The sequence below is a fragment of the Cotesia typhae genome, unplaced genomic scaffold (assembly GCF_013202065.1).
Source record: "Cotesia typhae breed Kobodo isofemale line unplaced genomic scaffold, CoteBio_Ctyphae contig_33, whole genome shotgun sequence".
NCBI lineage: Eukaryota > Metazoa > Arthropoda > Insecta > Hymenoptera > Braconidae > Cotesia > Cotesia typhae.
The window spans coordinates 2,819,628-2,835,120 of NW_027423741.1; the positions used below are offsets into that span (position 1 = coordinate 2,819,628).

General features: G+C 31.9%; 1 protein-coding gene and 1 long non-coding RNA gene across 5 annotated transcripts; one reads left to right on the plus strand and one right to left on the minus strand.

The window, feature by feature from the left end:
• Positions 1-539: 539 nt before the first annotated feature.
• LOC141526202 (uncharacterized) lies at positions 540-6,345 on the minus strand. Of its 4 annotated transcripts, XM_074241051.1 has the most exons (5): positions 6,277-6,345; positions 6,045-6,190; positions 5,165-5,964; positions 4,971-5,078; positions 540-4,742 (listed from the first exon to the last, which is right to left on the minus strand). In XM_074241051.1, coding segments are annotated over exons 4-5 (1,689 nt in total). In that variant the 5' UTR covers positions 4,973-5,078; positions 5,165-5,964; positions 6,045-6,190; positions 6,277-6,345; the 3' UTR covers positions 540-3,055. The 4 variants fall into 4 exon arrangements, with proteins under 4 accessions (XP_074097152.1, XP_074097151.1, XP_074097154.1 ...); XM_074241050.1 differs by having other exon boundaries at positions 6,045-6,324; XM_074241053.1 differs by lacking the exon at positions 4,971-5,078 and having other exon boundaries at positions 6,045-6,324.
• A 129-nt stretch (positions 6,346-6,474) lies between these two features.
• Positions 6,475-14,089, plus strand: LOC141526203 (uncharacterized). Its single transcript, XR_012478998.1, has 12 exons — positions 6,475-6,607; positions 6,702-6,798; positions 7,467-8,097; positions 8,211-8,420; positions 8,956-9,062; positions 9,152-9,542; positions 9,648-10,077; positions 10,134-10,801; positions 11,412-11,791; positions 11,872-12,163; positions 12,873-12,958; positions 13,054-14,089. It is a non-coding gene; the product is annotated as an uncharacterized LOC141526203 (long non-coding RNA).
• Positions 14,090-15,493: the final 1,404 nt, after the last annotated feature.

Sequence of the window (15,493 nt, forward strand, 5' to 3'; positions counted from 1 at the left end):
TAGAGTTGAAGCATTGTTGTAAAACCATCCGTTAATAGTTAAGTGTTATTTTAATGCGAGCATACGTATAATTTTATATGATCGTGATAATTGATCATAGAAAAAAAAATCTTAATAAACTCAGTCTTGATAATTAATAACAGAGAAATATAAAAAAAGAGCTTTTATTAATAAAAGTATTCCAATGAAGTGACCCAATTACCCTGCGATCTGCAGGATTTTAAAATATAACTGTACTGTTTGCGTTAGGTAATATAACTGTAAGTCAAGCTTTTAGTATACTCGCGATAATCAGATCTTATTTTGACACATAAAGAATAATATTAATATTAATAGTTTAAATAAACAGCAAAGGTAGGAAAGTTAATAAAATAGTTTAAATAAAAATTATAACAGTGGTTGTATTGTTGCGTTTATCTGCGAACTACGCCTGTACAATAATCTCACACGTTAATTGTTTTATATTATATACATACATATATTTATATGTATATATATATATATATATATATATATATATATATATATATATATATATATATATATATATATATATATATATATATATATATATATATAGTTTTTTTATTTATTGATATATTTAAATACAATAAAAATAATTAATAACAATATTAATTAATTAATAGTAGAATTGATAATGCATAAGCGTACGCAAGTTGCGAATAAGCATATATTTGATAGTACACTAATAATCGGTCATTGTCCCGGTTATATATTTTTCTTCTCGTTCTCATGACATAAATACGTAACTCATAGTAAGGTCCAACGATTTCCGAATACTTAGGAATTATTTATATTATATAGTGTAATATTAAATTTATTTAAAGCTCATTCGCACGCATGTGACGGTTAAACGCACATATTTATGTCGCATTAAAATATATTTGATGGCACATTCCTATCGGTGCACACTCTTTAACTTTAAATGTTACATATTTATATTTATATATGTATAAAATTTTATAAACTACAATAATTTTTTACAATTGATATTATTTATTTTCAAATTATGCTGTCGAAGATTTTTATCGCTGTAAAAACTCGACACACGGCACTTCCCGTTTCTTTTTCTTTTTATATTTATTTTTTTTTATGTATTATGTATTATATTCTCATCATCAATATGAATTATATCGTATCGTATAGTTTGCTTGTGTAAGGCTCATACAACTCGAATCTCTATTACATTCCGTTCAACTGTTGTACGATATGTAATTCTTCAAAATACACATATATATATATATATATATATATATATATATATATATATATATATATATATATATATATATATATTACTACACGCTCAATTCTGTATCATGTACGTGTCGCTATTACGCAACATAAAAAATAATGATCGATAAAAAATTAAAAAAAAAAAAAAGTACACTATTGATCATTATTTTTTAATCTATTTTAATTAAATATTTAAGACAAATTTATCATCTGACTATAAACATAAATCATTATGATTTATGACAAGAATTGTCCTAAATATTATATTTAAAAGTTTTCTTCTTTTTAATAAATCTTAAAATGTTAATTTAATTTTAAAATTAGTACGCTCTAAAATAATTATCGTGACAACAATAATTGTTATGTCAATACAATTTAAATATATATGTAGAAATAGTTATTTCGGAGTAATAACATTAAATGGCGCAATAATAATAATAATTTTTTGCACTGACTCGTTCATTTGGTAAATTGAACAGTTTTAATATAATTTTTTTTTTTTTTTAAATATATAAAAGTGATGTAATATACATGGATTATTATTTTAAATTTATATAAGTGTACAATTATTTTGACAGATAGCATGTGAATCTACCAGACTGTAAATTCAAATGCTACTGAGTATTTTAATGCGGGCACTGGTACTTGTAAATTACAAAACTGCGTTACTTCACAACTTAAAAAGGATTTTAGAATAAAAATTGTTAGAAAAAAAAATAAATATGCATGTCGACCTTGATTCTATGACTGATTGAGAAGATAACGATGATGACTAATAGCAGGATTGTAATCTTTATTATCGTACATATGACGCAATGCCTTTGAGATGTTATTTTATAATAATAAATTATGATAATTTTGTTGTCTTGATATCAACATAAATTACATCCCAGTCTAACTATTTAATTACAATTATTATTTTACAGACAATAAAGATTAACATTTATAAATATTTTAAATCGTTATTTTATTAAATGAGATAAATTTAGCCGACTGGTTATATACGTCGAATGTTAATTATCAACTACCATATTTATATTTATTTAATGTAACGTAATTTAATTCCATTGAGCCGTTGCCTGCAAGTCGACGACCAGGTATTTAGGCCACCTAACTCAACACATTTATTATTCGAAAAATTCCACGTGTCTAATCTAATGCGTAGATAATTTATGTTAATATTTTTATTAAATTCCACCTAATAAATCTTGACATTCTTCCTAATTTAATTTCAACAACAAAAACAATAATAATTATTATTATCATCACATTAACAATAAAAATGATAATAATAATTATTATAATTAATTAATACTTCCGGCGTAATTCAAAATTAAAGGTCTTTCGCTCACTCAAGGTCGACATCCTTAACTTTAGTTAAATAATATAGCAGACGGTAACACGACGGCGTGATGATAAAACAATTATATTCTTCATCCGCTTAATTAGTTAGTAACAAGTGTAAGGTCGTAATGTTCATTCTTCCTATAGTTTCAATATACTTATATATTATTCCCATGATAATCAGGCTCAGGCCTTAGCCTCAGACTCGTAATACAAGTACTGTGAGTTCTAAGTTTAGACAAGTAAAGTCAACGCTCTCATAAACAATCAATGAGAGATAGTTAATAACTTAAAACATGTCTGGCTAGGTCAACTTACTATTCCGAACAATCAAACTGACAATTTACAATGGCTCTTTGTAATAACAATTAAAAATAAACATTCCGTGAGTAATTATCATCAATTATTTAATGAGTTAAACAAAAATCCAATCACCAGGTATTTAAATAAAAAATTAACGCGGTCTGGGCCTTGGAAGTGGCTGAGCCAAGTGGTTGCCACGATTGTTGTAAACTTTATCATTGCTATCATCGAGATTAAGCCCAGCAACCATTTGAGCTATTTCACGGTCTTTTATCTCGTCCTTAGGCAAAGTGGTCCCATTCTGGGCGCTGAATCCCAACGACGCGATGCTTCCGTAGCTTCTGCTTCTATGCTCAGCTTTAATGCTCTGGGAAAAAGCGCGCTCGTTAATGTGTCCTTTGCGCCGGTAAATTCCAGTATTAAACCGCGAATCGCTTTCATGATTATCCGGATTGCCATCAAGAGCCGCGGTGAGGTCAGCATGAGACACAGCAAGTCGCCGGTTGACACCGAGGGTCGACGAGTCCATTTCCTGGTGTCTTCGTCCCCGGTTCCCCGCAGTGCCGTAGGTAGGTTGATACATCGCAGCAGGAGGTGGCGGTACCACCGGTAGTGGCGCGTAAACCGGGACAATCGGCGCTGCTGCGGGTATTGGCCTCATTCCCCGTGGATGGTGGTGATGGGCTTTGCGAGGTAGCGTCGCAGCGGGTACCAGGAAAACTGGAGCCGGTCTGGCGAGAGTTCCAGCAACGGATCTGCTAGGAGGCATCGGATGCGTGTGGTGATGCTGCTGCCTGATGGGGTGCCCGAGGGTGTGATGTCCATGGCCGTTGGTGTAAATCGCCTGGGGATGCATTTGGTGATGCGGGTGATGGGGAAGCTGCATGGGTTCTTCATGGCCAGACCGATTTTTAATTTTCTTCAATTTTTTGGTGGCTTTCCTCCGGGTGGAAGAGGTCGACTCCTCGACGAGAATCGGCTGGGAAGGTGGAGGCGGTGGCGGTGGAGGAGGCGGCGGAGCTATAAGCTGCCTGGGCCTGGAGCCTCTAGTGCTTCTGATGGTCCCCTGCTCCTGATAAACAGCATCTATCTCGTCTCTACCTTTGGCCCACACCTTGTGGTTCTCATCGCCGTTGTAGAGACTCATGTCGTCAGTAGACGTCGTGTTCATCCTGGTACCTGGAGGACTGTTGTTATCCAAGGTGGTGCTGGAGCCTCCGAGTGTGTTATAGAGACTGCCGTTGATGGTACCGTTTGCAGGATGGGATCCGGGTGAGCTTCCGTTGGTTGTTATTGTCGCCATCGAAGGATCAAGACCTTTAGCGTAACTGCTGTCCGCGTAAGCGTGAAAGCAACATCTCACCAGGGCGTTGGCCGCCATCTCACGTTTACATATAAAGGCGTGGCACTCGAGGACTTTAATCCCGGTTGTACGGCGTAACACCGCTGCAAATAGCGGCGGATGATTAGCACTTGGGTTTCTTGCGAACGGAGAATCTAGAGGAAGGAACCTCGTGCTTGATGAGTCACCGCTACCACCTTTTACATGTCGAACTGCCGCGCAGTAGTGCAGAGACTCTATTGGAAAGAACCTCGTTACTTTCTTCCGATGCTCGTCGACGTTCTCAAGCAGCAATCCGTTGCTCCAGACACTCAGCCAGGAGTCGATTCCACGAGCACCCAGAGCACCCTGCTCCGGGTACAGCTCTCGCAGGGGTTCCTGGACTCCCAGGAGACCTTCTTTGCTGGCATGTGGCACTGAGCTTCCAAGATAGAGCACTCGACATCTGCAGTACGGCGTCGCCGAGTCCTGGTTTGAGCCTCTCATATTGTTAGACCTGGATAAATAAAAAAATAACTTTAGTTTGTGAACTACAAAATTAATAATTATTTTTATTTAAATTAAATTATAAATTTTTAAATTCAATTCTTTGCTAATTAAATCCCTATCAAAGTTTGACAGGTCTTTAATTGTTATTTCATTATCTAATCTTTCATGACATCTCGCTGATACTAAAAATAGTAGAGTTGAAAATTTTTGTGAATTGAAGAAATAAATTACACACATCAGATTATATTTTGAGATTTAAATAAAATGTCTGCTATTCTCAGTATCATTGATCTCCTTACTCCTTTCTTCATCTTTATTGATCACCTCTTTCACACCCACACACCTAAATAATCAATCAAACCATTATACATTAATTTTATGTAAATCCACTAAACTATAAAACTACAAACTATGAAATAAATCACACACCTGAATAAAACCAAAATATATACAATTTGGTACACGCAAAAGCCCTTCCGTAGTTATCCGGCGTGGCAACAGGTAAACCTCTGGAAGAGGTTAATAACACGTCGTGTTGAAATATCCTGGTCGAGTTGCAAAATCTCGACTCGTATTTAATAAAACTCCCGAAGAGAAGATACTCTCGTATTCCTTACAGCAGCGGTACTGCTCTTGGTATCATCAGATAGAGAAAGAAAGGTTTCTTCACAGCAGCTGTAGCAGCCTCGCGGAGATCGCGTTAGTCCATTATGGCTGGTTTAGCTTCAGCACCGAGCTGCCCACTCTTGTTGGGTTTACCAGAGACTATCTCGGTCTCGCTCACTTCCTCGTGGTGGTTCTCAACGTCCCACTCTAGTGTTGGTCTCTGCCCTCTCCACGAAGCTGATTCTCCTCCTTCCCTGGGTTTCAGAGACAACACCACCACTTAACTTAACTTAACTTAACTGAGGTTGTCCAGCTCCTCGTGCTCCTCGTCCTCTTTCTCCCCTTTTCCCAGACCTCTCGCTTGTCTATGGTATGCGGCTCCCAGTGGCGTCGAAGCTCTTCGTACGTGCCCCCTCGGAATTCGTTCTCCTTAAAAGTAATATCAGCCCAGCACAGGTAGGTATCTTTAGTTCTCTACCCTCTGATCAAAAGTTCTCTAGATTTAATACGAAAGCAACCTCTCACTTGGCTCCAAGTCGACCAAGGAATCCAGAGGTGCGGCTCCTCATTCTCTTTTCCTTCCTTCTCTCACAACAACTTATGTTTATACCTTTATCATATTCCTGCACATAAACACACATTTATTTTTATTTATTATTTATTTCAGATAAAACAATATAAATAATGCAATGCACGAACTTACGTTTCTTCCCGGGAAGAAATTTCACAAAAGTGTCACAAGTAAAAGCCGAAAGTTCCCCCAGGCACTTTTATATCAACTTGGTAATGTCTCCAACACAGTTATCCACCGAGTAATCAACCAGTTTTTTTAAAATAATTAAATCACTCCTAAAAATAAATTAATTATAATTTTTTTTTATCATTTCAGACATTTAAATGGCCAAAATTAATTATTCTATGTATTTTAATTTTACATGCACATATGATACTAAAAAAACCCGGCTCCACTAAAATTAAGCTCCTGCGACGTTGACGGTTGCTGCCGGACTGAGTGGTGAGTAGAGTAGTGAGTAGAGGATCGCGTAAGGAGAACTTGGAGAGCTTCAGGCTTGAGGAAAACAGCTAAGGTAAAGGTGTATTGGAGGTAACGTGTCTCCCCTCCTACCTTTGCTCTTTCTCTATCTTATCCATTAACTGGTGCCTCCATTCTAACCTCTCGTTTCCACCTGCAGACAATATACAGACGGATGTATTACATGCATCTACCTGTGTAGCAGCACATTCCCGAACAAGTCTCTTGTACAGGTATATGAAATCTATTATATTATAGTGTATTTATAAATTCTAAGTCTAAGATACAGATACACACCAACTAAACCTTTGTCCTCCATTACTCCAGGTCCATCGTCCAGAATAATACAACAATGCTGGCTTTGTCCATTATTTACCTCCCCCCTTCATGTGAGGCGAAGATACTCCATTTGAGATTGGATCAGGTCAGAAAAACACTATTATATGCGAGTAACAAGGACATTGTTTGAAAGCTTGGAAAATTCAAGGAATATAAAAAATATAAAATTTTAATTAAGCTCGGCTCGGCTGCCCAATTTTAAAACATAGTAACTGCAAAATTTTTATACCTGATTTTTTATGAAAATGAAGTTAACTGACATTTCAAAATTTTTAGAAATTTTTTATTCAAAAAATTTCAATTAAACAATTTAAAAAAAAATTGTCACATGTAATAAAAAAAAACTTGAAAAACTATAAGTGAAATTTTTTAGAAATATTTTTTTAGTTAGAATTTAATTTTAAAAAAAGTCAAAAATTTATAAATCAAATTTTTTATCAATTTACCGCGCAAACTTTTTTTAATATGAAAAATGTTTAAAAATCTTAAAATTGTTACTGTATTTTGAAATTGGATGACTATAAATGAAAGAAAAATATTTTTCACACGGTATTTTTTTTTTTTATTGATAAAAATAATTGTAAATAACTTATCCAAGTAAGGAGGGAGTTTCTTGGTCTGTATATGTAAGGATTAAAATGTAAAGAAGAGCATAACCTTGGAAAAATCCCTAATGAGTAAATGTGCATGACTTGTCTGATAATAATTTAAGATCATCATAACAAGTAGCAAGTGTATATAATTAATTTCTAGTGCTATGCTCGGATATCCTTCTTGATGGCTGTTTACTTGCTAGCAGACAAAAGCTTAGGATGCCAGCCGGTGAGTCATAGGTCACAGGAGGGAAGAAACAAAAGATTTTAAAAAAACTTGGGAACGTAAAACATACGGTTCAGCTAACCATTATTATTATTATTATTATTATTATTTTAATGGAAATAAAAACCAACAAGGAAAAGGTTCGGGTTTAAATGCTCAACTTTGAGGTCTTCAGGTCAGGAAGTTTTAAATAAACAGGTAAAAAATTTGCAGTTAATTGCTGGTAGATCTAGATCTCTAGACAAAACAAGTAATTATTATTAACATTAATTTATTTTATTTTATTTTAATGTGTCTAGTGTCTTTTTATTAAGATTTTTTTTTCCTTTAAGTACTTAGGTTGCATTACCAATAATTACGCTGGAAGAAATATTCAAATAATGGTTGCAGGTCAAGCAATGAAGCGAATCCTTTGGGGTTTTATAATTCTACAACAAGGAATAAATATGCGTGCCAGAGAGTCCACATACGGAAATCAGGGTCGCGTGACCGTAGACCCTGACCGCTGGAAGCCAATGTCATGTGATTCTCGTGACTGGATGCACTGGAGTTGTCCTTCGTGATGGTATATGTATACAAATGTTGTCGAGAATTATCTGAGGATAATTTGCAAACTAAATTTAATTGAAAAATTAAAATAAAATATTTTCGGAGAAATTTATAAATTTTTTTTTTTAGTCCTGTGGATACATGTAGTAAGGACAACGAGTTTCGAAGCTAAATCATTAGAACTCGCAATAAAAATACTGGTTTCATTTTTATTGATACAAGTTTAGAATGTCTGAGCGGTCTATTTGTAATAAAAGGAAATAAAATCTGGACAACAAGTAAAAATGAAAAAAAAAAAAAAAAAAAAAAAACGTCGTCACGAAGTTGCCGGATAAATTAGTAAGTGAATAGAAATTTAAATAATAATATTTTAATTTAAATGCCTGCGTGGATAAAAGAATGTTATTGTCGAGAGATATAATCTGATGTCTTTGAGAAAACCGAGAGATTTTTCCATGTCAGTAGAACGGACGAACGAAAAAGTTTGTCAGAATAAATGAGTTTGGACAAAAAATATATAGTAATAATAATAAAAATAATGATAATGATAATAAAAACAAAAAAAAATGTATAATAATGAAACAAGAGTGTGTATATATAAGTAAAATAAAAGAAAAATGGTTTAAATCACCCGTGGGAATGTTTCTGGCACCGAAAATTATTTCACATGTCTCGAACAAATTACGCTAGGGGATATTCATCGTGACTTGGCACGCAAGTATGACGCTCTTATAATGCTTATTCAATTTGCGATGAATAACTCACGGCAATATACTCTTTTTTATTTCTTCTTTTATTCTCAATATTCTATCTTGAAAAATATAATCTGTAATTATTTGTTATTACTCATTATTTTTTGCGTTTTTTTTTCCAGACTCTCGCCACAGAAATCAGTATCGTTTGCGTAAAGTGAGAATGATTGCTGCTACAAATAACAGATACAAATTTAATAAGTATTCCAAATATATACTTCAATTTTAAGTATACATCTATATTTTCTTGTAAATTAATATTTCAAATTTCTCCTGAGCAAACTTTATTATTAAAAAAAAAAAATATATATATTTCAGATAAAAATGATGATCAGAAAGTAATAAATATCCGGAATTACTTATTACTTTAAATTCCTGCTAAAGGTCATCATCATCTCCTTAGTTGTCGTCATCATAATCACAATCACAATCACATCACATGTGTATATTTATGTTTATGTGCATACATTCATTTCTTCAGCATATTATCTCACGCCTTTGAAGACGATATACCTATATGTTGATGAGAAAAAAAAATGAAACTCATGGATATGTTAACTCGTCGGTGTAATTTATAGAACAATCATACAACAGGACTGAATGTATCCACCTCTTCATTCAGATAGCGTTAAACAATAATAACGACATCAACATTAACAGTAGTACCAGCAGCAGCAGCAGCAAGAATGATGCAATGAAAATTATGCAAGTGCGTGATCCAGCTTTCTCAATCAATAGATTTCCAATACATAATAATTTAATAACCCACTATTTTAAAATAACAATTATATTAAATTTATATAATTTTTTTCAGAGTCGAAAATTGAGATTCCGACGTAAAATTTTAATTTAGTGGTTCTTTGGAGATTGAAAAGGTTAAATCGGTAGTCGTGGAAACGAAATGGATAAAAGAAATTGGCAAACAAAAATCGTCATCATCGAGGTGGGTCAGTAGGTCGCCGCCATGTTAATTACTTGGAATCCATCAGCTCTCCCACCGTCAGATAAATATATCTATATACATTATACATATACAGTATATTGCAGTAAAACATTCTCCCTTTCAAACTCGTCTCTTACACTCTTGCGGAAAACCCGTATCTTTCTTCTCATAATGATAATCCTCATCTTGTGAGCGATGAGCGACGACGAGTTTGGAGTTTGGTGAGATCCGGACTCTCTTTTCTTCGAGCTCCGAGATGTCTCTCGGCTACTATTGCCTCTTTTTAATCAACCTATACACTGTAAGTTATACTGGTGAAGATATATAACAATTTGAGTTGTGGTAGTATTCTTACAGAAGTAATTGGTAAATAGAATCGTGTGCCTCTCGGCGTCCGAGCGTGACAACTATTTTTAAAATGTTTATGTACCTAAGCGTTCAATCTTCTCTTTTCTTCGCGTATACATCACTTATCCAGCTAACCAGTCCAGTACTGTTGCTGTTACTATGATATGCCGGGAGATTTACAATACCGCAGGAATTAATTTCGCTCGGATTTCCCACCTGAGGCAACGGTGTCTCGCGTACGTGCTACGATTGTCCAGAGAAATTCTTCGCCTTTAACGGTGGTATTGCATTTCAAATTATTTAAATAACCTAAGCTAATAGTTTCGCTTCGTAGATAATTATTTTGACATTTATATATTTGCTTATTTTTTTTTACAATAATTATTTTTATAAATTAAGATTAATTGCCTTTTTTTTAATTAAATATTATGCAATAAGAAAAGCATCGGCTATCTTAGGTTCAAAGAGATTAATGACGAGCCTATCCATGCGACGATGCACCAAGAGTTTCTATTTCTCGGAAGCGGATTTCCGCACGCAGCCTGCCAATTCAATGAGAAACTTTTGATATAATTAAAAAAAAAAAAAAAAAAAAACCAGTAATGCTACTTTTTATAGATAACTTTTGCCAATACTCAAAGGCTTCTGTCAAGTTAATAAACAACAGTAAAGCGCAGGTAATGTTGAAAAAAATTTCTCAAATTTAAGTTTTCATAATTTTAATAAAATTTTTCAACACCAACACGGAAAGAACAAAATGACACTGCATATCTTTCCATAGTTTTTTTTAATTATTCATTTTTTTATGTATTTTTTTAAAATGCAATGCAATGCATGGATAGAAAATATTCAAGGAGCATTTAAGCACAATTTTTCCCAAAAATTGGGGTAAAAAAATTTTGGTAAATATTTCAAGTGGAGTGAACATTTTAATTTTTATTTTTTTGTACGAAATTTCTATTTTGTTTTATTGATATATTTAAAAAAAATGAACAATTAAAAAAAATTGATTATCCCAATTTTCACAAATTTCCAAATTAAAAAAGAAGAAAAATTGAATATCACAATTTTTGAAAAAATGATATAATCCAAGATTTTACTGAGTATAATTTAAATTACACGGGGTATTTTTTCCGATTATATCCAGTGTAATCTAAAATTTTTTTTACCACAGAGAACATTGAGTATAATACTGGAGGATATGCAGTGTAATTTTATTCTTTCCGTAAAGTTGGACATAAATAAATCCCAGTTTCAAAAAAAGTTAAATTTCTACGAAATTTCCAGATACTTTCTTCACTTCTTACATAAAATTTCTTCTCGGCACATGTATTTATTGCGTTATAAGAACGTTACATAACTCGAGAGATTTTTTAATCAGCGAAGAATCTTCTTATAATCTCGAGTTAAATTCAGTCACCAGATGATTCCATTGAAATTTAAACGCAAGGTCTAATGACTTAAGCAATGCTTGGGTGCAAAACCACAGGCCGACTTTATAAACGCATATTTAGCATTCCTATCTCTCGTATTTATTCCGTAGACACGCCTCTATCCTTCCTTATGGTTTAGACGGTGAACAGCATAGCCATATATTGCCCTACGCACAACAGCCTTTTTTTCTACGCTCATATTATTTTTACCAAGGGCCATAATCGCTGCAACAGGTACAGATGCTGATTATAATCTGTTTACTAAATATTTTCCGCAATAACAATTTATTTATTTATTTTTTTTTTTTTTTCAGATATACCGTAAGATGTGTTGTAAACAACTTAATAACACGATGAAAAAATTTATCGCTAAATTCTTGTCTATCTGCATGCGCTGATGAAGCGTATCCTTGTGAAGATATGATGGAAGAAATTTTTATAATTAATAAAATGCTGATATTTATTATTGAAACAAAAAGATCCGCAGCATGTAAAAGCAATTATTAGTTACATAGAAAAGTATAAAATAAAAGTGACGTTAATGCGTGACTGAATTTTATTCGCCTCGGAGTCTTCGATTAGAATAACGGGAGACACGAATGCTTGGTAAGTAGTGTGATTCCCCATGGATGATTTGCCTCAAGCTTTTAATGCCAAAAGATCCTCTACTCGCTTAATATTATAGCTCATTATTATTATTATTGATATTGTTATTGTTATTATTGCTATTATGATAGTTGGTACATTAACTCGGGGCAATTTATTTTTTTTATTACGTATTAATTTAATTTATCAAGCGTAATACTTTTCTCAAACACCGGCATTAAATATGAGACAATTATTTAAAGATAATACATAGGTGAAATTGGCGATCGCGTATTTAGCATTAAATTAGCGGGTATAAGGTCTGGTTACCAGTAAGTGTTATAGCGTAATTTAACACCGTAAGTTGCCAACAAAATTCGCGAGATTGCTTACTATTATACACATTAAAATAACCATTTGCAATAAAATTATGCCTTGTAAGAGCAATCGGGGCAACGGAACTTCCGACAAGAGTTATCCGTTTTTTATATTTTTTATCACGTACCGTTGACGGCTATAGATAGACACGGGGTCATGGCATTGCTGGCGATGTTGCCTATTGAAGAAGGTAGAAAACGCACAACCTCATACTAAAATACCCAGGGCCGTATGGAATCTATTCCTCTCTCTTTCCGGGGATTATTAATTATTTATTTCGTACACGTGATATCTTCTATCGTCTTCTTTATTCATTTTATTTATTTATATATTCATCTTTATCACTCTATAGTGTTTCAGAATCCTCAAGGAAGATATACAGCGAATTCTTCATCAGAAGAAAGGGGTGACTTTCAAAATTTTAGGATTTATTATGAAGTAAAAAATTTTTTCAAGCTTTCACCATTCAATTTATCATTTAATTATATAAAATTTAATTGATTACTTTTTTTTTTTTTTTTTTTTTATTTCAGATTTTTTCATTTTTTAATTCCGGAAATATTTGATCGATTTTATGTTAAAATAAAAAATTTAATATAATAGGTAATGCATATTAAAATGTTTCATTGAAAAAACAACTTTTGAATGATAGTTACAATGCATTTAACAGTGCATGAAATAATAACGTTTTGCATGGTTGCTATTATGTTCATCAGCAAATAAAAATGGCGACAACGTTCGGAAGAACAACTAGTTAAATTAAATCAAGTAAAAAATTGAAGAAAAAAATATTTTAAGGAGGAAAAAAAAATCTGTGTAAACTATGACATTTATATTATATTAAATGGCTGAATGTCGGGTTGAATAACCATCGCTGTACTTAGAGAAGATATTGCACCCGGAATTATGGTGGAAAAATAAGCAATTTAATGAGTAGAGAGGTATATAATATATTTATTAGAGAAAGAGAGAGAGAGAGAGAGAGAGAGAGAGAGAGAGAGAGAGAGAGAGAGAGAGAGAGGATTTTATAACGATGTGTATTGAAATAATCGATATCGAAGAAGCGCAAGAGAAAGGGAGTGGAAAAAAAATTTTTAGTGACAAGCTATGGACTTTCTACTCATTCCTTATATATATATATATATATATTATAGTATAGATTAGTTACAGATCAACGGGAAGTCATTAGTCGTTCCTCGTCTACTTGAACCAGGAATTAATCCACACTTATGTGCGGATCAATTGGACAAGTATCTAATGTATTATTGTCCTAGCTAATTAATTCATTTAATTTTAATTCCTGGTTATTCTTACTTTGTTAATTTATATCTGACAAATTAAATAGTCAATTAACGGAGTATTTGACTTATCAATTAATGTAATTGAGAAAATTAATTATTGTAAACAGTTAATAGAGATGATGAAGTAACTTGGAGTAATTACAATCGCAAATACTTGCATTAAATGTATTTTTTAAATGTTAAGTGACTTCATCATTTCGCCGATTGCTCAACTATTTTATATTTATAAATAATTCCGTCATTAAATGAAGAAATTTTTTATTTTAAATAATTATAGGATTTATGCAATTTATATTTTTATTTATTGACGTATTAATTATGAAATTACAAACATTTTAAATATTTAATGTTTGTTTGTTTGGATGTTGAAATAGAATTTTTTTTTAATTGAAGAATTATCTTTGGATAAAAGTACGCTATTGAATAGAAAATGTAATTAAAATTCAAAATAATGCCTTTGGGTATTACTATTCTGGTATACTAATTTAAATTAGAAACTTTCGAGGATGATTTAAATGAGGATAAAATTGAAAGTCATTTTAATAGAATAATTTATGGTGACAAAATTGAAAGTATTATTTTAATTACATAGTTGTAAGTTCATGGTATTATAAGTAAAAAATGCGGTAGACATTAAAAGTAATTTTTAAAATAAAAAAAAAAAATCAATTATAGAATGAAAGAGATTGTGCTAATGATTTATTGACGAAGAAATTTATAGAAATTTCAAGGAAATGAGAGTCAAAATAAATGCGGAAGAGCTTTGACTTTTTTTTTTAAATAATTTAAATGATTAATTCATTGATACTGTATATTAAGGTATATAATAGAATAATTTTGATAAGCGATAAACTTTCAAGCATGACTAGCCTGCAATCGGTGAGTCGTTAGAAAGGTATTACTTTCATTTATTAAATCCGCATGTATTAGATTATTTATTATTATTAGTTATAAAAAAAAAACAACTTAGCATAAAAATGCGACCGTGAAGTGCAAAAAAAATAAATCCATAAGAAAGTTATGCACAAGAAATCGATATTATGCATCTGCGATACGCGACACTCTATGAAAAATTTATACATTTCGCACCATTACATTATTTGCATAACAAATACAGTTATATATAAGTATATTTTGAAACACTTTGATTTCACGAGCAGTCGTGACTCGAAAATTTTAACTTTATATTTTTACATTTAAAAAAATTAATTTTATGTAACAATTTATATTTCATTCTAACATACACGGAAAAAACGTGATAACACTAAATATCATCCCAGATTATACTCATTATCATCTGGATTATACTTATTGTAATCTGGATTATACTAGCTACTATCTAAAAAAATTTTTCACTCAGTATAATCTAGGATGATATCCAGTGCCATCTTGTTCTTTCCGTGTACAACAATTAAAAAAAAAAATTTGTCCTAGCTATAAAAAATTTTACAAATGAGCTTTTTATAAATTTATATTATAATAGTAATTTATTTATAAATAAGATTATACAAAAATCCGTGAGAATCATCTGAATTAATTAGACAATTTTTTGAAACATTAAAATATCTGTAATATTATTTATAAAACAATTTATTCAACAACTGAATTATTACGTACAATCTTTATTGTAATAATTAATTATCAAAATTAAATTTCTCAAAAATATTATGAA